The sequence below is a fragment of the Bacidia gigantensis genome, assembly GCF_019456465.1.
Source record: "Bacidia gigantensis strain McMullin 20006 chromosome Unknown contig_156, whole genome shotgun sequence".
NCBI classification, from domain to species: Eukaryota; Fungi; Ascomycota; class Lecanoromycetes; order Lecanorales; family Ramalinaceae; genus Bacidia; species Bacidia gigantensis.
Window position 1 is genome coordinate 191091 of NW_025408594.1, and position 20582 is coordinate 211672.

A 20582-nucleotide genomic window follows, 5' to 3' on the forward strand; every position below is an offset into this window, starting at 1 on the left:
TATGTAATGAGGGACGATATGCCTTGCATACGATATGATATGATACGAGGGGCTACAGTCCGCGGCGTTAGGTTGTGCTGTGCTTCATTTCGAGAAGTGGAACATAACAATGAGCACAGAACCTCATGATATGTATGGCATGTATATGCTTCCTCGCCCGTTTCGAGCAAGTTAGATACCACTCGTATTCAAACAATGATCTGAACACGTTCCTCGAACCGAATCTAGTTTCCATACGTATATGTAAGTATATTCATCGCCCGCTAATCCAACTGTGCACTCGAACGAGGTGCTTCCGCCCAAAAATGCATCATCGACTTCATTACTACTCCACCTCTACGCCCGGCGTCTTTCCCCAGCTCATATGAACGCCGGCCTTCCACTCCCCCCTCCCCCTCCTGCTCCGCCACTACCTCCACCCTTATCATCGCCATCCTCTCTCCCTCTGTAAGCGTAGTCATACTCCCTCCTATACCCACCCGCCCTCGCCTCCTCCTCTTTCCCCTCGCTGCTCTCGCTATCCTCCGTTTCCGTCTCTTCCGCAATACGGCCTCGCCCCACCCCAACCCCACCCCCAGCCCCACCCGCACCTAAATCACTATCCTCCCCTTCATCCTCATACCCATCCCTATAACTGCCCCTCGTCCTCTCTTCCTCCCCCAAAATATTCGAGTCACCCTTCACCAACCCCATCTGCTCCTCCTCGGTAACAGTCTTGACAGGGTATTTAGTACTCCCCCCACTCCCCACCGTCGGGCTGCGCAGTCTATTCCCGAAATTGAAGGACATGTGCGAATGGCTCGTGCTGGGCGGACTTCGTGGCGGCGACACAGTCGTGGTAACTTCATCCGCCCCGTCGGTCGAAGGCCCACGGTTCCTATGGAACACGTTCTGGAAAGAAAATTGGCGTTTTGCAGCCTGATGCGGGGGTGGTACAGGAGCCAGGGTGCTCGCTGAGGAGGAAATAGGTTTCGACTGCTCAGCCCACTGGATCGGGCGATTATTTCGTGCAGCAGTGCCAGGGGAGACGTTGGGGGTGTCGTCGACGTGGCGGAGGGTGCCTGGGAGGCCGTAGACATGGCCTGTCATTTCCATGTTGTCTGTGCCTTGCGGGTGGTAGGCTGTGTCTTCCATTTTTGGGGAGACCACGATTTCGGTGAGGGGGCGCTGAGGAAGGGAGGAGCGTTTTTGGGAGGAGGTTTGGGTGGAGTGGACGGTGCGTGTGTGGGCGGGAAGAGAGTCTTTGCGGGGATTCTTGTGCCGCCGGAAAGAGTCGAATATGCCACCGTGAAAGACACCGCCACCATGGACGTCGGTGGAGGAGGGCCGGGATTCTGGGTCATCGTTCGAGTCGTCGTCGGGGAAATGTGTCATGCCAAGGGGAGGGTGGATGGTTTTTTGTCGGCGAAGACTGCCTGGACCTTCTACGACGGTTTTTCGCCGCCGAAGACCATCCCATTCAACAGTCTCGTTTTCGCCGATGGGTTCCATCTGGTCGCGCATGCGGTCTTCGTGCACACGCTTGGCTTCTGCTGCTTCCATCTTTTGGCGCGATTGAGAGAAGCGGCGGATGATTGCTGCAGCGCCGCGGATTGCGTCCGCTTTGGGTTCTGATTCTGGTTCTGCTTGCTCAGCGACTGTTCGAATTTGATCAATGTCGCCCTTGAGCACTGCTGTATCTGGTACGTCTTTTGCTGATTTCGATAGCTGCAACAGCACCACTCCTGAGCATATGACAAAGAAGCCCATGACGACTGTGATGATGGAAGTCGGCGAGCCTTTGAAGCCTTGGAAAAGGATGGCTGATGTGACGATTGTAGCGCTGGTAAAGTAGACATAGTATGTAGGCGTGACGACTGCCGCGTTGAAAAGATTGAGAGCTTTCTGTTCAAGCGTCAGCTTCATCATCAAAGCATTCTCTCCTTTGGTACTCACATTCAGGTATATGATCTCCGTAACCAGAGTCGTGATCACGAACACCAGCAGCACATATAAGAACCACTGGTTGAACTGCGGTTTTCCAGCAGCCTGCGCAACAATCGCTGCACCCAAACCCTGCGTACTGACCACGCTCAAACCCCCGATCAAGCTGCAAATCGTGAGGTATACCAGCATGCTCTTTTTCCCATACCTTGGCCCCACCCAAAGCGCCACGAACGTACTCGCTACTATCACGAGACCCGCATAGCTCAAGAATCCCGGCGCAATCACAAAGTGCTTCATCTCCTGAATATTCGCCGCACTAGCCTGCGCGGGCGCATTCATGACAATGACCACACTCCCAATAATACAGCAAAAACAGCCCACCTTCCCCACAAAACTCAATCTCTCCTTCAAGAAGATCGCGCTCAAAATAGTCGTGATCACCACACTCAGCGCCCCCAGCGGCGTCACCAGGATGGCATCCACGAAAGCATAAGCGACGAAATTGCAGATTTCGCCGATTATCATAAGGGTCATGCCGGACCACCAGAAGGCATTCTTGAGATAGCCATAGCCCTCGCCCGCTTCTTCGTTGTATTTGATGTTGGCTCTTAGGAGGCCCGTCTTCTTCAGGACGAAGGACGTGCCAATGAAGAGGCCAGAGGCTATTGCGAGAGAGATGCCGATGGCTTTGTAGACAGGAGGGCGGCTGTCGCCAGTGCCGTGAACGTCGGCGCGGGCGTAGAGGAGTTGAGGGTCAGAGGGATGAGGGTTTCTGAAGTCCATGATTGTGGTTGTAGGAGGATTGAGGGCGGAATGGAGAGGGTGAAAGGACTCGGGTCGTGGCGGAGCGGCTGATGGCGAGTCCTATATCTTTGCCATGGCGCGCAAGGGTAGGAGTGAAAGGGGAGGATGTGGAGGACGGTGGGTTCGTTCGGGTGAGCTTTCAAGGGCTGTTATCGAGGTATCATGGAGGAAGTCGATTGTTTGGGAGGACTAGCTCTTCCTCCGCGTAATCGGTCTAAGCCGCACTCGCCTTGAATGGATGGATGACAGATGGTGGGGAAGTCAGCGGATGTAATGCGGGCCGTGATGGCTTGAGGATGTGGTCTTTGGTCTTTGGGCGCAATGAAGGTGCTTGAATGGATTATAGGAATAGTAGGAAGTAGATGGAGGTTCTTCAAGGTAAAAGTCGATAGCGTTCTGGGCCGTGAAACTGCGATCAACGAATGACGTTGTTTTTCAGGGGTTCTAGCGGCATTTGTTTACTTTTTTACGGTCGCAATGCAAAATTTGTTTCTTTCTCCGCCAACAATGTCTTTGTCTATCAAATGTTGAAGTGACTGATGTTTACGGCAAGGCTTTGGAACCCGAGCCCGTTCGTGATCGTAAATCTGTCACAGCCTCTCATGGCACGCCACCGAGACCAGTCAAGGACAATCGCTTGGCATCTGGTGTGGCAGTCTACCTCCAAAAGAGGAATGGCCATTTCGCAATTGGGGCAAGAGGATGCCAATCAGCTATTTTTAGATGCCCCCATCAAGCTGTATCCATGAGGCTGCGACCGCGTAGATATTGCTCTGACATCCAAGCCGACTCTACCCTATATGTTCATACAATAATGAATGTCAAACTTGGTGACAAAGTCCATGTGGTAAGAAGCAAGACGGAGTTGACGGCGGACTACTATGATGCTTGGAAAGCAGTCAATGTTCATCCCCTGTGTCTGGATTGTTATTCAGTGTTCCAGTGAAAGCCGCCAACGCAACTCCTGCCATCCGACAGCTCAGAGAATATTTCGACCAGAACCAGGATCCTGAAGATGACGAAACTCGACAAAGGATCCGCGACGCGCTTCATTTAGAGGGTTTTGCAGCTTGGCTTGTGCGAACTGCTCTGAAGAGGAATTTTGACAAAGCAAGGAAGGACGAGGAGAAGGCTAAAGAGACATCGACGTAGGCAGGCGGACGACCTCCTGGTGGCCGTTGTGAGGCTCCAAGCGTCCGTTGTAGGGATGACTCGTCTTCTTCATTCTTTTTTGGGACGGGTGCGAGCTTCGTCGCTGTTGCCATTGATCCACGAAAAATCATCAGCAATGCTCGCGAACTGGCTCCGGGAAAATTATGCTCCGGAAAATATATCCACCGCGAAGTAATGGCCTGGGTTTTCTCCTGGTTGGAAGAAGCCGATTAGGTGAACAGCATTTGAAGCTTAACATCAAGCAACAGGCTTTGCCCGGCCCTCTTGACAAGTAACCCCTCGGAGATGAATTATCGTCTGACTTTGCCTTTGGCCTTGATTACTGTACCATTTCCTCTCACGCTTAATAATTCCGCTGCCATGACGAAACTTTTCGTCCCTCCTTCACGTTCCCTGTTCAATCCTCTTATACTCGTTGGCTCCACTTCCATAGCCTTCAACATCCTCCTATCACATCACTACCATGTCCTCAACTCCCTCAGACCAATTGACAGCCTGGGGTCTGACCGCGGTCTCTCGCGATCTCTCCTCCCTTTTTACTCACCTGGACCCTAAGAGCTCTCCGCCCTCATTATCCCCCTCTGCCCTCGCGCTTCCCTTCTCAGAACCACTAGTGTCCTCGGTTCTTGCGTACGCAAAGAAAGAGCTGCCGGAAGAAACGTTCAATCATTCCATGCGCGTGATTCACTGGGGTAATTCCTCTCAATCAACCCTCTAGAGCCTATCCTTATAATCGATAGGATTAGCGATCCACCACCTCTATCTCACGCACCTTGCCTTGCCTCCTCAAGCACAGACAAATTTTATTATTGCCGCCCTTCTTCATGATATTGGGACCACGCCCAAGAATCTAACGTCCACGCGGCTGAGCTTTGAATTCCGGGGCGGGGTCATCGTGTTGGAGGTATTGAAAGAATTAGACGTAGACACGGATTGCGCGGAGAGTGTGGCTGAGGCTGTGATGAGGCATCAGGATATTGGGGAGGTTCGTATCCGTTCCACTATGCTACTTATGGCTCGGAATTGAGAGATCATATCGGCTGTCAATCCTCCGCTTGTTCGCCTGAGGGTATTGCTGACATTCAAATCATTGTGCAGGAGGGAAATTTGAGTCTAGTGGGTGCATTGCTGCAGATTGCTACCGTGCTTGATAATCTGGGCTTGCGGTGAGTTTGTCGAGTCCCCGCTTCGTCACACATTCGTCATAGTCGTTGCACCGCTCGAGAGTCTCGTTGCCGACTGGTGGCGTTGATGGGATTTCTGGATTGGGACTGACTGTGAGCCTTCTTGTAGGAAGGAGTTACTGCACGACGAGTTCGTGGCTGAAGTCTGTGAGAAGTTTCCCAGAAAGATTGGGGGAAAGGTCTGGAGTACTTGCTTCGCCGAGGTGGTGAAACAAGAGTGCGAGACCAAACCGTGGTCTCATACAACGAAGTTGAATAAGGAAGGGGCGTTTGAAAAGGGGGTTTTAAGTAACCGAGCGATGCAGAAATGGGAGTAGAAACAGCATCGAATCTTCTTCGCTGAGAGAAACGAAAGACGTGAGGTTTGAGAATTCGATGCAAAGCTTCTGGGATGTCTTCGTGTATTGCGAGGACTGTCATGGTGGTTCTATCAATCATCGTTCATGCGAGTGCTTTGGTAACTTCGGGAAGAGCAACCAAATGCCTAAGAGCACTACAAGGAAGGCGAGGATGATAGGCTGTAAGGTTTTCACACCTGATCCCTGGACGATTGCGCCGACCATGAAAGGAAGTCTACGTGGGTTAGTAATTCAAGCGAATGTAACCTGTAGAGCTGCGTGGGAGTGACGAGGGGCAAGACATACAAAGCGGCTCCACCACCACCAAATGCAGCAGCGAACCCGACGGCTGCCACATGAAGTTCCTTTGGCAGTAGCCTCGAGGCCATCAGGACTGCGGCAGGGAAGAAAGGTCCGATGAAGAAGCCGACGAGAGCAATTGCAACAGCGGAGATGATGAACTGCGGGACCAACCAGAAGAGTAGTTCAAGACCGATAGCGATGATGAGATAGATGACAACGGCGAGGCGTTCACCAATCTTGGGGGTGACGAAACCTAAGACGACACGGCCGACGGTGAAGCCAAGCCAGAACCCAGTCGCTGTGAGGCCGGACGAGAACGGTTGCCCATGTCTGACCTGAGTCATGAAAATGACGATGTATCCTCCAGTGGAGACTGCACACATCAGCTCTGTCAACATGCACTCGCTGAGATGGTCAACCGACCTTCAACCCCCATATATGCAAACAAGAAGATTGCCGCCACCCACGTAGTCTTCTGTTTCATCGCTCGTCTCGTCATCCCCTTCTCATCCGTATCATTCCGACTCTTCAATTTGTAAACCCTACTCGTCTCTTCCCAAAACGCAGCCGTACAGACCACCAACTCCACTACCATCAAGGCCGTCATGATATAAAAGAACTGCCACCAGCCCAGCCCATACTTCACTACCATGGCCGTCGCAATCGACGGGGCAATCACCGCACCCGCCCCGTAGCACCCGTGCAATAATCCGAGGAGCTCGTTGGCTTTATCCATTTCCGAGAGATAAGTGTTCCACGCCCCATCAAGCAGCCCATTGCCGAATCCTGCGAAGGAGAGGAAGACAATGATTACGGGAAAGGGCGGGTGGGCGTCGATGACCACGTAGGCGAGGAGGCGGGAAATGGGGGAGAAGATGGCCATGCCCCTCTTGCCAAAACGGAGGTGCAGGCGGTCGGCGACTAAGGAGGCGACAATGTAGCCGACGAAGGGAGAGAGGAAGACGAGGGAGGCGACGGTGTAGTTGAGAGAGTAGTCTTCCTGGATCTAGGGGTTGTTAGCTGCCAATTGGTTTAGTGGGACTGAGGGGGTTTACATAGGGTAGGAGAGGGCCAAGAGAGGCATCGTTCATGCCGAAGTTGATGAAGGCGAAGAAGATCGATGCCAGTCGCCAGATGTTCTGGCGGGGATAGTTCCACCTTGGGAGAGCTTCGACTGCGTTCTCTGGATCGTGGGTTTGGGTTTCAGAAAGTCTGTGGTCTTCTTTTGGCGGCTCATGTAGAGGCAATTGCTCTTTAGAGTGCTGGAGAACAGCATTTTCAGGTGCCCTTGGCTGTAGCTCGATGGTGGTTGTACCAGAGACCATGATGAGGGACGAGATGTGGGTCCTCGTGCTGGTCAATCGTTCTCGATCATTGTTACGGAGGGAGGGTTCGCAAGCCCCTCATATGTCAATTGAAGAGGGTACATCTTCGGACCTTTCCGTGTAGCACTCCAATGGTGCAGCACTAGTATGGCGTCACATCTCACGGTTGAGAAAAAGCATGTAGCGGTGAGCGGCTCGTCATTGGGTGTGCGCTGCTTCGCTTTGTAATGAAGCAAGCAAGTGTGAAGTTTGGCACGCAAGGACGTATTCGTGACTCTCCGGTCGACTAGAACGGCCTCTCGGAATTAATTATATATCTGTCTGTAGCCATTACTAGAGTCAGAAGCAAACCTCTATCAGAGCAAGACTCAAGAAGTGATTGATATCGAATCGATAATGATGGTTCTACATGCTTGTCGCCGAAAATATCCCTAATGCATTGAAATCAAGCCCAATTACTTTACAACGGATGAAATAAGAAATCACCTAACCCAACATATCCCAACATTAGACGCAGTCTCCTAATAATCACCCACCAGCACCATACCCATTCGTTCTCTCGATATCTTCCGGCCCCCACGGATCATCCGGATCCACATACAGTTCGTCCTCCACGTGCGGCTTCTTCGTTGGTGGAGCTTTGCCGTGATCGAATGCCGCGGCTACAGCTGCTGCCCATGCTTCGTCTGCGTCCTTCGGATCTGGCTCCCCTGGTCGCTGATACTTGTACAGAAAAGTCTCGGTTTCTTCTTCTGGTTGATCGGTACCTAGGATTTCTGTGAGAAAGCCGCTACTATCATATTGAGGCTCAGAGGAGTGCTGTTGCTTCTCCTTCTTGGCTGATGGTCGTGAAGGCTTCGTCAACTGCTTGTTCTCCTTCTCCCCTTCATCCACATCCGAAATTGTTTCATTGCTGCTTCCGGTTGACTGATTGGGTTCCTCGATTGGGTTTGCGGGCTTGGTCTTTGCTTTAGCCTTGGCCTTCTCCTTTCTGGCTTTTGAGTTGGCCTTCGCCGCCTCATTCATCCTGGTCTGCTCAGCTTTCTCAGCTGATTGAACTTTACTTGCTCTTGCAGCTTTCTCTTCATCTGCCGCTTCCTTCTTGAGTCCTTCTTTGTAGTGTATGACTTTATCTTGCTCCGCTTTCACAGCATCTTGGTACAATTTCTGCTGCATCTTTCTATTCTCCTCGCCTCTTTTTGGCTCATTGTCCGGGGGCCTATTTCCAGGAGAAGTTTGAGAAGAGAAGATCTCTTTCCCATCTTTTTGTTCTCCAGTATCCGTTTCGTCGTCTTCAAAAAGCTCTTGATCTTCTGAACGGTCTGCCAAGTCAGAGACTGCATTCCCCTCTTCTTCTTCTACTTCCTTGCCACCACTCCGGCCAGGCTTATCATGCTCGTTTTCGGTTTCAGCCTTGTTTTTATCGTTGCCTTGAACATGAATTGGATTCTTTTCTTCCTTGTCGTGCTCCTGCTTTGCATCCTCGGGCTCTGCATCTTGGTTATTTCCCGCTGATTTCCCTTGATCTTCCTTGTCCGATTCAGCATCATTCTTGTGGCCGGGTTTCGACTGTTCCTGCTCGTGGTCGTTCTTGGGTTCTTTTGGTTCGTCCGATTGATCTGTCTTCCTACTGCTCGCCTCATCTTTATTGTGGCTCTTCTGGTCCTCAACTTTTCGATCTTGCTTGCCCTCTTCAGCCTCTTTTTCATCCTTTTGATCTGCTTTTCTAGCCTGCTCCTTGTGCTCGTCGTTGTTTCCATTTTCGCTCTGCTGCTCTTTGCTCTTGATATTGCCTTTGTCGTCCTCTTTCGTTTCGTCCTTGCTGCTCTTTTCGTTTTCATCCACTTTCTTCTCTTCCGTTTTGTTTTCTTCAGCTTTACTACCCGAATCCTTCGATCCCTCCTTAATCTGCCCCCCATCACCTTTTCTTTCTTCGTCTTTCTTCTTCTCCTTCTCATCACTTGCCTCACCCTTATTATGTTCCTCTTTTTTCGTATCGTCCTTCTTTTCATCGTTTCCCTCCTTCTCGTCACTCTTTTCCGTATCATTCTCCTTCTTCTCGTCACTCCCATCCTTCTCGCCGTCTCCCTTCTTCTTCTCCTCCTCTCCGTTCTTGTCACCGTCTTCCTTTTTCTTGTCTTCCTTCTTCCCGTCTTCCTTCTTCTCATCTTCCTTCTTCTCGCCTTCTTTCTTCTCGTCCTTCCCCTTTTCGCCCTCATTCTTCGCATCATCCTTCTCCTTCTCACCATCCTCTTTCTTTTCATCAAGCACCGTCTTCTCATCGTCACCTTCCTTACCACCGCTTTTCTTCTTTTCTTCCTCCTTCTGCTTATCTTCCTTCGCTTGCTCCTCCATATGCGCTTTCTCTTTCGAGTCAAGCTCCTCTTGCTTCCTCATAGCCTCATCATGTAGCATCTTGTCTGCGATAGGATCTTGCCATATTTTACCCTGACCTTCTTTGGCTTTCTGAACCGCGACCCACTTCTGCAGCTTTTCGTCTTTTAGTCTGATGGCATCGGCTTCTTTCATCATCGGGTCCTTGAGGTCTTTGTTCAGGACGGTATTGCGATAGGCTTCATCTGAGGATAACAAAATTTTCTCCTTGGCCTCGATTTCGGCTTGAGCAACCTCACGTTCAATTTCATCGTCAGTTTTGTCTGGTATTTCCTCTTCGGGATCCAAAGGATGTGCATCGGTCAGGACAATTTCCTCTCCATTGCCACCTTGTTCCGCATCACTCAAATCCTTGTGGAGAAAATCGGCCATCTGCTTCTCCTCTTTCAACATATTTTCTGCTTTATCTTTGTCTCCTTCTCCATCTTTCTCATCATCTTTTTTGCCACCTAGGCCTTCAAGGTGCTGCCCACCTTCATTGTCCCAACTATGACTCCAATAGGTAATACTCCAACTACCCCATGCCTGTGTGCCAACGACCTCCTTGCATCTAGTCGAATTAAAGGCATTCTGACCTACTAGGCAGTACTCTTTGTAGGGGTCGCCATCTCGTTGCCACGAATATGGGTAGATCGCCCAAAATGGTAGAACCTCCATACCTTCTGTAGCATGACCAGGGTACAGCTTCCCCCATCCGCTCTTAGCATATCGCTCATCGATCGCGTTCTCCTCATTATGGTATTTCACCCTGTATGTCTCTACCTCCTTGTATAGAGCCGCTGGACCGGTGACATACTCTGCCTGTCCTCCACTATTGGAGCCGGTCTTGATTTTCTCGAGCGGTAGAAGCCAGAACGGGTGACCTGGAGTCGAAGCCATCCATGCATTTGGAATGCTGTGTTCGCTGCCTTCATCTGTGCCCATACGACCTAGGAATGCTTTACGAGCGGCTGGTCTAGTAGCATTGAAAGGTAGTGTGGTGCCAAGATCGTCATAGGACGCGGTGCTGACATTGTATTTTTCGAACAAGTCTGTGTACGGCTTCAAGCATTCCGTGTCAAGATCCATGTAAACACTTTCCAACTTCAGCACTGATGCGTCCAAAGAAAGGATCGGGAACATACCCTCCAAACACATGCATGTAGACATTTCGTATGGCATCCACTCGAAAGATCTCCGATTGCAGGTCCTTGTACGTTTGCAAGAACCAAGGTACATGGGTCTTGATCAGTTTTAAATTGTCTGCATCGGTCCAAAGCACATATTCCCAGTCTGGATTAATTCTGCGGCACGTCGTGCTCCAGCGCTGCATCTTGGGCGGGAGTTTGGCATCTTTCCAACTCTGATGCAGAAGCTTGGGCGCTCGTGTCACATCGACTGGGAGATCGCGTTTGAGGAGTTGTCGTGGAGAGACACGCTTTGCCTCGATAGTTGAGGGATGATTCTGTCCATTCTTTTGGATATAAGGAAAAGTGTCTTTCTTTTGGGACAGATAGCTCTGGAGACGGTCAGAGTACCTTTGACCGGGGGGATTGCCGCCTGGTCTATGATGCCCGAGGCCTGTAATGAGAGAAAGTGCAACAATGACAAGGACGAGGCTCTGCAACAATCGCGTCAAAAATATTGACCCCGGCTTCCTGAACCACATGCTTCATTATTGAATGATCATGAGGCGAGCTGTCAAAAGATTCAAGCTTTTTCTGCGAAGGTCTGGAAGGTATGAGACCCGCTGTGGAACCTTGAGATGACTGGAATGCGTTCCACTCTGTTGGAAATGGACGCGCAAAAGCATATTGAAATGACCGCGAAGCATTGAATGTGAGAAGAGAGTCATGATGCAGATACAATTGATTCGCATATCTCCTGCAAACGGCGAGATGAGATGAAAATGCATGTTTCCAGGCAAGGGAAAGCAGTGCAATAGGCGTGGACTCAGCACTAAGGTCTCAACCTTCCGCATGCAGAAGACATCGTGTAAGATGAGGACTGTAGACCACAGGTCTCCCGGGTGGTAATTGCGGAGGCCATGATCCCATCTCCGCAGCACAGCTATAGGTTGACTTCTTGTTGCTTCAACGGCAATAGGATCGTTGTTGGGACCCGCGTTGGAGTTTCCCATGACGTGGATCAAGAACAATAACATATAACCAGGCAAGCGATGCGCTCAGTCTACGATGGTGACGCTGTCAAGCAATGTGACCTTCAGGATGTCATACTTGAAAGACTGATGACTTCTCCGAGTCGAAATAATAAGATTTGGTCGCGTCCCTTGTATTGCGATGACGTCGACAACAACCATGACGACAACTTTGATGTCCGCCTGCAAATTGCAGCAGTGTCCTATGGCAATGGGAAACCCTCACCTCGATCCTTCTTCGATTGAAAACAGGAATGGCCACGATTCTGCAGTCGAATTAATCATCCTCTCGATCCCCCAGCTCCAGCTATACCATGTCGGCTGAATCACTCGCTTCAATTCCCACCAGTTACGCTACAGCCTCAATCGGTACCCCACAGACCCCCTTACAATCAAAACTTGAGGCCATAGCAAGTGCAGGATGGCAGGGCATAGAGCTGGCCTTCCCAGACTTGTTGTCCTTCGCTTCTCGAAACCTTGGCAAGGAGGTGGATTCACATGACTATGACGTGCTTTGCAATGCAGGGCAAGAGGTCAGGAGATTATGTGAAGGACTAGGATTGAAGATCGTGATGCTTCAGCCTTTTTCAAACTTTGAAGGCTGGAAGCCGAAGTCTGAAGAGAGAAAAGACGCATTCACGCGGGTCAAGGGTTGGATCAGGATCATGGAGGCTATTGGATGCAACATGCTGCAGGTTCGTCTCCTGATTACGCATGTTCGGATTTAATGGCTAAGTAATTTAGGTCGGGTCTTCAGATTCCCTTGACATCGACACCTCACGCGACGCCATCGTTTCTGACCTTAGAGAGCTTGCAGAGCTCCTTGCCCCTTACAACTTCCGCCTAGCGTACGAGAATTGGTGTTGGTCAACCCACGCACCAGATTGGCAAGATGTATGGGACATTGTGAAGAGAGTGGATAGACTGAATATGGGCCTCTGCCTCGACACTTTTCAAAGCGGCGGAGGAGAATGGGCAGATCCTACGACAGACTCAGGAGTCATTGAATCATTATCACGAGACGAGCTAGAGAACAGATTTCAGGAGAGTCTGGCAGAGTTGAGCGCTACCGTACCAGCTGAAAAGATCTTCATACTACAAATCTCGGATGCCTATCAAAAGCGGATGCCGTCTCGACCAGATGAGAGCGGCCTGAGTCCTAGGGCTCGATGGAGCTCTTGCTTACGGCCTGTGCCATTTGCTGGAGGCTATCTACCGGTCGTGGAGTTTACGAGAGCCGTTCTTAAGACGGGCTTCCGAGGCTGGTTTTCCATGGAGGTCTTCGATGGGGGACCTGAAGGCACAGACTCGGACTGGCCAGATATGCCTGGCTATGCGAAGAAAGCAATGAATGCTCATAAACAATTATTGAGTGAATCAGCAGCGTGAAAACACCGTGCTGTATCGATGAAGACACGTGTCGCTGCCTCCCGCAGTGGGCTATTCTAAAACAATTAAACGGTGATGGTCATGCCTTGGTAGCTCGCGCTGCTTAGGCAATGCAGGCTGCCGGATTATGTTGTCTGTCATCATTTATACTGAGGGAGCACACAACTCTATGCTGGATTTTGTTGGTCGAACAATTGACAGCGTTGTCACTCTTGGTCATCGAAGGAGTGCGCATCGTGGAATGATGCCTGGATATCCTGCCATCGCACTCTTTACCTGCGCAAAGTCGCAAAGAATTCAAATCGTCCAATAAGGCCTCACCTGCCATTCTTGCCACAATACTTGGTCATCAGGAGGACGAGCATGCACATTATGAACAAATCAAAATCACCAATTCACTCCTGAAGCAGGGTTTAATGATCAATTGAGATATATCAACAAAAGACATCGCTATACTATCAAAGCTTAAAGAAATCCTGACCAGCAGCAATCTTGACCCCCGCTTTAGAATTCCACAGCCTAGGTACTCTGATCCATGAATCAACTCGCATCAAGATGAAATTTGCTCAATTTCGAGTGACTCATCCTTTTGCAGCTTAGCCTTCCTATGGCAACATCAAACAAGGTGTCAGACTCGCCTGATATTATGATCAGAAAGTAAGCAAAATAGTAAGAATTCGTATCTTAGATTCCTTCACTCTTCACAACAAGCTCAACTTTTCAGAGTGGCCGACTTGGCCTGTGTCAGATGTGTCTATAGCTGACGTCGCTTCTCTTTGGGGCCGTGAACTTGCTCTTCTCGACCTCACCTGCGTCTGGAAGGTAAACTTTCCCTCAAACCAACACTTAAGCCTTATCCTTGCTTCAATATCAGGAGTCATACATTTACTTGAGGCTGGCTGGATCAAGCTCTACTGAATGAGCAATATGTTACACACGGTTGAGATCGACCGAGTTGGAAGAAGACTTCTCACCATCACCGACCAAGATGTTGAACATCGCGTTCCTCTAGACTCTCGTATTTTAAAGATCGATGGCCCCCAGGGAATATCGGAGTACAACGTCAATGATCTCCCATTAAAGATTGACATTGGGTCTCTCCGTGGACCCCTGAGGATTGAGGACCAGAACGACCAACTCATTTACGAATGCAAATATGGGAAGAGCAGAAGCATTGGATTGGGTACGACACGAAGCACATCCTCACAAACGGACCCTTCCCCGCATGATAGCTCGACCAATTTCGAGCTGGGAAAAAGGGGAGTTCAACAACATGGTTCTGCGCATAGCGACGGCGTCAGGAACAAAGTACATAGTGATAATCAAGTGAGCACGTTGGAAGCAAGCACCAGCACAACGCTGCTTCCATCTCCATGCCATATTCCCGAGATTGATCCCGAGATCATGTCATCTCCGACCATATTCAATCAGCCAAATCAGAAGAGGAAGTTTGGGGAGAGTAATGTTGTGCCCACGCCACCATCAAAATGGGTGAAGCTTCTCGTCCAACAACGTCCAGACCAAGAGCAACAAGATGACAAAACGGAAGTAGGCTCGACCACTACAACAATCAATAGTGCACCAACCGAGACCGGAAGATTGAATGCTGAGGATTGGGAATTTCATCGTCGATTAATTGCCACCATGGTGGAGATGGACCATCTCGAGGCCTTTGCAAAACCATGTGACTACGAAGAGCTCAGCAGAATTTACGATAAGGTATATCGGATGTATCCCAAAGTGGTTGAGAATCCAATGGATCTTGGTACGATACTGGCAAAAATTGACTGTGGAGAGTACGCAAAAGTTGGGGACATAAATGAGGATATTGGTCTAATTGCAGACAACGCGGCTACTTGGTACTGGCATTGTAATCGTCTGAGAGGCACGAGACGCGATATCGATGTCCGAAATGCTGCGCAAAGTATGCGCGAATGCTACAACGATGCTATCGAACAACACTACGATGACGAGGACGAAGATGAAAACTCTGAAACATCCTTGGGTAGCACGAGCCAATCTCTCAAGCGTAGGAGTATTCCTATCTTTCCTGGTGCTTTGGATGATGGTACACCTTCAGTGAACAGCTATGCGGAATGGGACACCGAGACGGAAGACGACACATCAAGTTCATTGGACGATTCCACTGATGAGACGGATGAAGACAACGATGGAAGATATCCTCACGACTCAACCTATAGGAAGTCCAGTGAGGACAGCTGATGCGGTGGCTCCGCTCTTCCAGGCGCCGAACCGACGACGGCTTTCGCAGTGAGCCAAGGCGGCGAAATTGGGAGCTGTGGAAACCCCTCGATGAGCCTACGACATGGCCGATTGTCGACCTGATTGTCCTAGCATTAACCAAAAATGACGATTGAGCATACAAATTGTCGATCAAGACTGAAATCCCGATCTGGCAGCGTACAAGCCGGATTGCAATTCAATTCACTTTTCAAACCTCACTTTGATTCAGGTGGGGCTACTCCACCAGCTTCAAACCTCGTCATGTTTTCATGATATAAAGTCCCCTTTGCCTAAGTCCATCCTACACCAACACCGACGCTTTTGATCTTCAAGTTCATTACAACATGGTGTAAGCACCTAGTAGTAGCGACTTTCGCGTGATCAAGCCTCGAAAATTACAAGCTGGGAGAGTTTGATATAGCTAAAACCTCAAAATGTCGGGTATCGTAAATATCTACCACATTGGTAGTAAAGTCTTGACTATCACGTACAATGACATCGAACATCACGTTCTACTACCAGGAGAGACAATAGTCATCCATGTCTTCGGCAGGGCAACGAAATATAACTTGACAGAACTACCATTACGACTGGCGGCCGCAAGCCTTGAAGGCCGCCGCCTCATCATCAACGACACCGATGGCAGTCTCATCTATTCCACCAAGATACCTGATAATGAACAGCATCATTCAAGACCCCGTTCAAGCCCACTTTCATCTTCAGGACAATCGCCTACCACGCCGACCATTGGCAGCTCCGCATACCAATTTCCAACGCCTCAACCATCCGAGCGGTCGTTTTCGCCACATACACACTGCTCGCCGCGGCTTTCAACGCCATCAAGTGATTTATTCGCACCCACCATATACAAAGCAACGTCGCCTATCAAGAACCGCAAGCAAGGCGAGGAGAGATCATTCATGCCGCAATCAGACACAACCAAGGTTGGCAGTGGCAGCAGGAAACGCAAGCAGGGCGAGGAGCGACCATTCATCCCGCAATCAAATTTGTCCAGAGGCAGCAATCCTTCTCCTTCAACTCCAAGACGGTCATTTGGAAGGAAGTCTATCAAAAGAGCGCCTTCTCAGCGTCGCAAAAACGATGGCGAAAGGCTTTCTAAACTTAGCAAAAAATCAATCACGCCAGAAGAAAGTCAGTGGCTTCCCAGGTTCCTCAAAGATCTGTGTAACGACATGAAATTTGCGGCCTTCTGCGAACCAGTCCGCTACAACGAACTGGCGAGAATCATTGGTCCCACTTACAATGACTACCCAGAAGTCATCAAGAAGCCAATGGACCTTCTCACAATCCGTATCAACGTCGCCCGACGTAGATACACAAACATGCGTAGCGTACAGCAAGACATCCACCTCATGGCCAACAATGCCATCGCTTGGTTTCGCTACTACAAGGAGAAGACCGGAGATGGTGACGATGAGCACGTGAAAGACGCCGCCATTGCCATGCGGGATGTGTTTGATGACCAGGCAAGTCAGTACAAGTGGTATTCTGAACTTCTGAACGACAGCGAAGCGGAAAAATTGCAGGCCGAGGGGCCGGCGAGGAAGAGGGCCAAGTCCAGCCGTAACACCATTGACAACAAGGCCAAGAGAGGTAGTCGCGCGAGGAACAAGTATCCGGCGGATCTGATAGGGAATTTCCTTATTGGTGAAGAGGAAGAAGATGATGGAAACGAAACATTCAGCCCAGATCCCGCTTCCTCGTCTGACGACAGCGACTACAGCGAGTATGCAGAGAACGAAGATGAGGCGGATGATTCGGCTTCGGGGGATGATCAGCCAGTCGACGACGAAGAGCCGGACTCGTTCATATAACGGCAAGTAGCGGAGCAACGATTTTGCGTATGAAGAGAATGATGTACGTCGCTTTAGTATACGAGATTGCGCTTGGTTAGCAGAGCCTTGGTCTGTTGTCTCTGGCTGCGGATACGTCGCGAAAAAAGGTCAATACGAAGCGCTTTCATTGCGGCTGTCCTTCTTTGGTCTATGCATGCGTTTCTCGAGTCTCTCTAGACCTATGCTTTATTATGGGGCAGCCAATTCGTTGTCATAAAGGTCTCGCAATCTCCTTTTCAGAGCTTCCTTTGCGGTCGTGATCAAGATATGCAAACCACCCCAGCATAACTCACAGCCGGGAACCGATCTTACAAACACGGAGCGAGAGCACGGAAAACCCCTCTCGAATTCTTTCGAAGGGAAGGCACCGTAAGTAACGAAGCTGAAGGTGGATGTCGCATGGCAGGAAGGAATACGGGGATGTTCATGACACGTGTAATTCCGAGATGAGAGGGGAAACGAAGCCTCAAAGAAAAAGAGCAAGATCAGTAGAACTGTCGATCTCAAAGAAAGAAAGTATCAAAACCGTCCGCAGAGACCTTATGCACAACCATCTTGCTTACTCGCCAGGGGTTCTCGCCCTCTTTCGTACCTTGCCGCACCACTTCGATCGCCATTCTAGCTCTAGCATTCGCGGTCACCTGTTTCCCATCTGGCTCGTCCCTGACGAGATAGACGTCGATGTTCATATCTACGTGCACGGCGTCGGGTTTCTTGTCGTCGTGGTACTGATTGAGCGAGAGCTGGGGCAGGATATTACTAGAAAGATGAATATTAGGGCGCATAAAACCGGGGAGTCATGGCGGCGGGGGGAATGCGGCGTCAGGAACAGAGAAGGGGGAGACTCACCTTAAAGCATGCGACGCGATGGTGATCTTTGTCCATAGGCCCTCCCATGATTTCACAATGCTATCGGTGGTATGGGTTTCGGGTGAACCGCCGAAGACTTGTGTGTAGTCGATGGCTATTTCTGAGGCGAAGGCTTCCTTTCGGCAGATCTCGAGTTGGTGGCTGTCAAATCCGTAGTACTTTTCTCGGTTAACTTCTGTGCTGCTGGACTGGGATGGGCGCAAAGGGGCGTGGATAGGGAAACATACCATCCTTTTCAGAGTGTCTTGGATTTGGGAATGGTCGAGGAGGTACTGTTGTACATGCATATTTGCTGCTGTCTTGGAATTAAAGGATTATGCGAGAATAAGATGCCTCAATTGCATTCTGGGCTCATGAAGGAAGTCATTCACGCTGGTTTATATGCCTCTCATTCGGCACCATTACAGCCAAAACGGAGTCCGAGAGTCCGTCCGGCTATCTTCGGCCTGTTAGCTTGCAGGGCGAGCTTGTCGAGGTATTCTTTATCTCTAAGAGATGATAGGTGAAGCGAAGCCTGGACGGCTTTGACATACCTTAGCCTTCCAGGCGGCCTGCTGTCACACGCATATCTTTGGGTTCGGGGCGGACAGCACATTAAGTACTTGACTCAGGGCAATCATAGGTAGTCAATGCCTTTAAGAAACCGTCCCAAGCAAGGTAAGGTGGCGTTCATGGGTCATACATATGGTGTGAAGGTGGCATTAGGGTGACGATTCGGCGGCTTCTAGACCGTTGTTCTGAAGCGGAACACTAAGCCAGGCTGCAGGCGTCAAGGTGGCTGCCGCATCCTTCTCGTCGAGGCTTTACTTAGGTCTGAGATGTAACAGACTGACGAACTATCCGCTTGAACCCCAAAAAGCTTTTTCGAAGAAGAGACAGAAGAAAAATTGGAGTCTCAACCGTGCTGTTATTACCAGGCCTTGGTGCCGCCCGCAATCTCACACATCACACATTCACTCACACCCAGACATTACAGGGGATTCTTTGTGCAATACAATAGGTCCTTGGGGGCGTGACAACATAAGGGTTTGAACGAAGGATGTAAAGGTACATGCAGGCGAGGTGGAAGGGATGTTGAGAAGTAGACGAATTCCGTCCAGTGCCGTATTCGTATTCTTACGTCCTACACCAAAGGATTTGATCATAAATTATGACGCGACATCTGGTACTGGCCCTGCAGGGCTTTATTTGCTTGCAGCGATAACTTAGACTGACGTATTGAAGATCCGGTGACAGAAATTCATACATATTCTATCTATGCATTAATTCTGAGACCGTGGTAAGAAGAGATCGTCTCTCGCTAACATTACTCGCTCGCAATGAACGCCGTTATGAATATGTACAGCATCGCCTTTCACCTGACACCATTGGCTGACTATCAGAATTCAACTCACTTCCTCCCATACCCCAACGGACTTCCATCCTCAGGGCTGCTCTGGTGCACCTCCTTGACCTCTTGTTCTGTTACCCCACTCAATCCCTTGAGCTTATGGTCCTGCATCTCCGGGAAGACCAATCCGGGGTGGAAGATCGTCAAGCACAGCGTCGCGATGACGATCATTACGCCCTCCAAGATAATGAAATCCGTCTCATCCTGCATGATGCTGTTCTTCCACCCATTCGCCATCTCCGCAATTCTGAAGACGCATCGGGTAAAGATGGTAATATAAGCAAGTGCTAGCCCGCCCAAGAACGCTCGGAAGCGCGTGGTGTGCAGAAGCTGATAGGCTTTTGGCGGGAGATTGTTCTTGTTCGAGCGGAGGCGTAAGGCGTACGATGTGCACAGACTTCCGAATACGATCAAGGTGATCACTTGCCAGACGATACCAGCCATCATCAAGTCGTTGCCCACGTCGATCATGTTGGAACCATGATCAGCTGTTGCGGCTATGCCACCGCCGGCGCCTTGGAGAACAAGAGAGAGGATGTCGCAGAGGATGAAAATCCAGGTGTACCAGCGAGCGGGAAGATGAGAGTAGGACGGGCCGAGCTCAATAACGATGTGCTTGAGTCTATTTGCTGAGTCAGCGGGGTGCTTCAAGACCAGTTGAAGGAAAGGTTGACTCACGTCAAGTACACGCCCGCAGCGAAGAATGCAGGACAAATGATCAAGCAGCAGATCTGGATGTCGAACCCATTGCCGTCCCAAGGGTTGTGGTGAAGGATTATTCGACCAGCGTAGCCGAGGGCTTCACCCAAGCAGCCAAACCAGAGAGCGATTAGGTATGTCCATGTCTTGTAGCGGAGGCCGAGGTATGTGTGAGCGACGAGGCAGGCGGCGAACAAGGCCAGGAAGAAGGCGTTGGCGCCGAGGTTTGGGTAGTAGCCGTAGATTGTGGCCTCGACAGGACATTCAGGGGTGATGTCGACGCAAAGGTCGAAGTCACCTGTGTGGGTGTTGTTGACTGTATCATTGGCACGTTTTAGGAGGGTGGGGAGGATTTCCAGCATTGGGGAGGCCATTGCGTCGTATGTTTTCTGAAGAATTGAGAGGGAGTGAGAACGAAAGTCAATTGAATTGGATGCTAGAGGTGGGTCTGAGAAAGACAAGGAAGCGGAGAATGAAGAATATATCTTTGATCCTCTGCGACATACAGAGATTATTTTAAGAAATCACGGTTGCCTAGAATGGAGAGGAG

At 50.1% G+C, this 20582-nt stretch overlaps 9 protein-coding genes across 9 annotated transcripts; 4 read left to right on the forward strand and 5 right to left on the reverse strand.

Moving 5' to 3' along the window:
- Positions 1–360: 360 nt before the first annotated feature.
- Positions 361–2709, reverse strand: KY384_002366 (uncharacterized protein; the record flags this gene model as incomplete). Its single annotated transcript, XM_044810889.1, has 1 exon — positions 361–2709. One exon carries the CDS (start codon positions 2707–2709, stop codon positions 361–363), a length of 2349 nt encoding a protein of 782 aa, XP_044671772.1.
- An 835-nt stretch (positions 2710–3544) lies between these two features.
- On the forward strand, positions 3545–3882 carry KY384_002367 (uncharacterized protein; the record flags this gene model as incomplete). Its single annotated transcript, XM_044810890.1, has 2 exons — positions 3545–3645; positions 3666–3882. The coding sequence occupies 2 exons, from the start codon at positions 3545–3547 to the stop codon at positions 3880–3882; spliced, it is 318 nt and encodes a 105-aa protein (XP_044671773.1).
- Positions 3883–5616: 1734 nt separating this feature from the next.
- On the reverse strand, positions 5617–7053 carry KY384_002368 (uncharacterized protein; the record flags this gene model as incomplete). Its single annotated transcript, XM_044810891.1, has 3 exons — positions 5617–6101; positions 6152–6734; positions 6784–7053. 3 exons carry the CDS (start codon positions 7051–7053, stop codon positions 5617–5619), a joined length of 1338 nt encoding a protein of 445 aa, XP_044671774.1.
- Positions 7054–7581: 528 nt separating this feature from the next.
- KY384_002369 (uncharacterized protein) lies at positions 7582–11566 on the reverse strand (the record flags this gene model as incomplete). The annotated part of the gene is made up of 3 exons (XM_044810892.1): positions 7582–10522; positions 10572–11047; positions 11387–11566. 3 exons carry the CDS (start codon positions 11564–11566, stop codon positions 7582–7584), a joined length of 3597 nt encoding a protein of 1198 aa, XP_044671775.1.
- Positions 11567–11898: 332 nt separating this feature from the next.
- KY384_002370 (uncharacterized protein) lies at positions 11899–12973 on the forward strand (the record flags this gene model as incomplete). The annotated part of the gene is made up of 2 exons (XM_044810893.1): positions 11899–12279; positions 12329–12973. The coding sequence occupies 2 exons, from the start codon at positions 11899–11901 to the stop codon at positions 12971–12973; spliced, it is 1026 nt and encodes a 341-aa protein (XP_044671776.1).
- Positions 12974–13891: 918 nt separating this feature from the next.
- KY384_002371 (uncharacterized protein) lies at positions 13892–15196 on the forward strand (the record flags this gene model as incomplete). Its single annotated transcript, XM_044810894.1, has 1 exon — positions 13892–15196. The coding sequence occupies one exon, from the start codon at positions 13892–13894 to the stop codon at positions 15194–15196; it is 1305 nt and encodes a 434-aa protein (XP_044671777.1).
- Positions 15197–15651: 455 nt separating this feature from the next.
- KY384_002372 (uncharacterized protein) lies at positions 15652–17052 on the forward strand (the record flags this gene model as incomplete). The annotated part of the gene is made up of 1 exon (XM_044810895.1): positions 15652–17052. One exon carries the CDS (start codon positions 15652–15654, stop codon positions 17050–17052), a length of 1401 nt encoding a protein of 466 aa, XP_044671778.1.
- A 445-nt stretch (positions 17053–17497) lies between these two features.
- Positions 17498–18230, reverse strand: KY384_002373 (uncharacterized protein; the record flags this gene model as incomplete). The annotated part of the gene is made up of 3 exons (XM_044810896.1): positions 17498–17538; positions 17600–17832; positions 17923–18230. 3 exons carry the CDS (start codon positions 18228–18230, stop codon positions 17498–17500), a joined length of 582 nt encoding a protein of 193 aa, XP_044671779.1.
- A 1103-nt stretch (positions 18231–19333) lies between these two features.
- Positions 19334–20406, reverse strand: KY384_002374 (uncharacterized protein; the record flags this gene model as incomplete). Its single annotated transcript, XM_044810897.1, has 2 exons — positions 19334–19955; positions 20012–20406. The coding sequence occupies 2 exons, from the start codon at positions 20404–20406 to the stop codon at positions 19334–19336; spliced, it is 1017 nt and encodes a 338-aa protein (XP_044671780.1).
- Between the last annotated feature and the right edge of the window lie 176 nt (positions 20407–20582).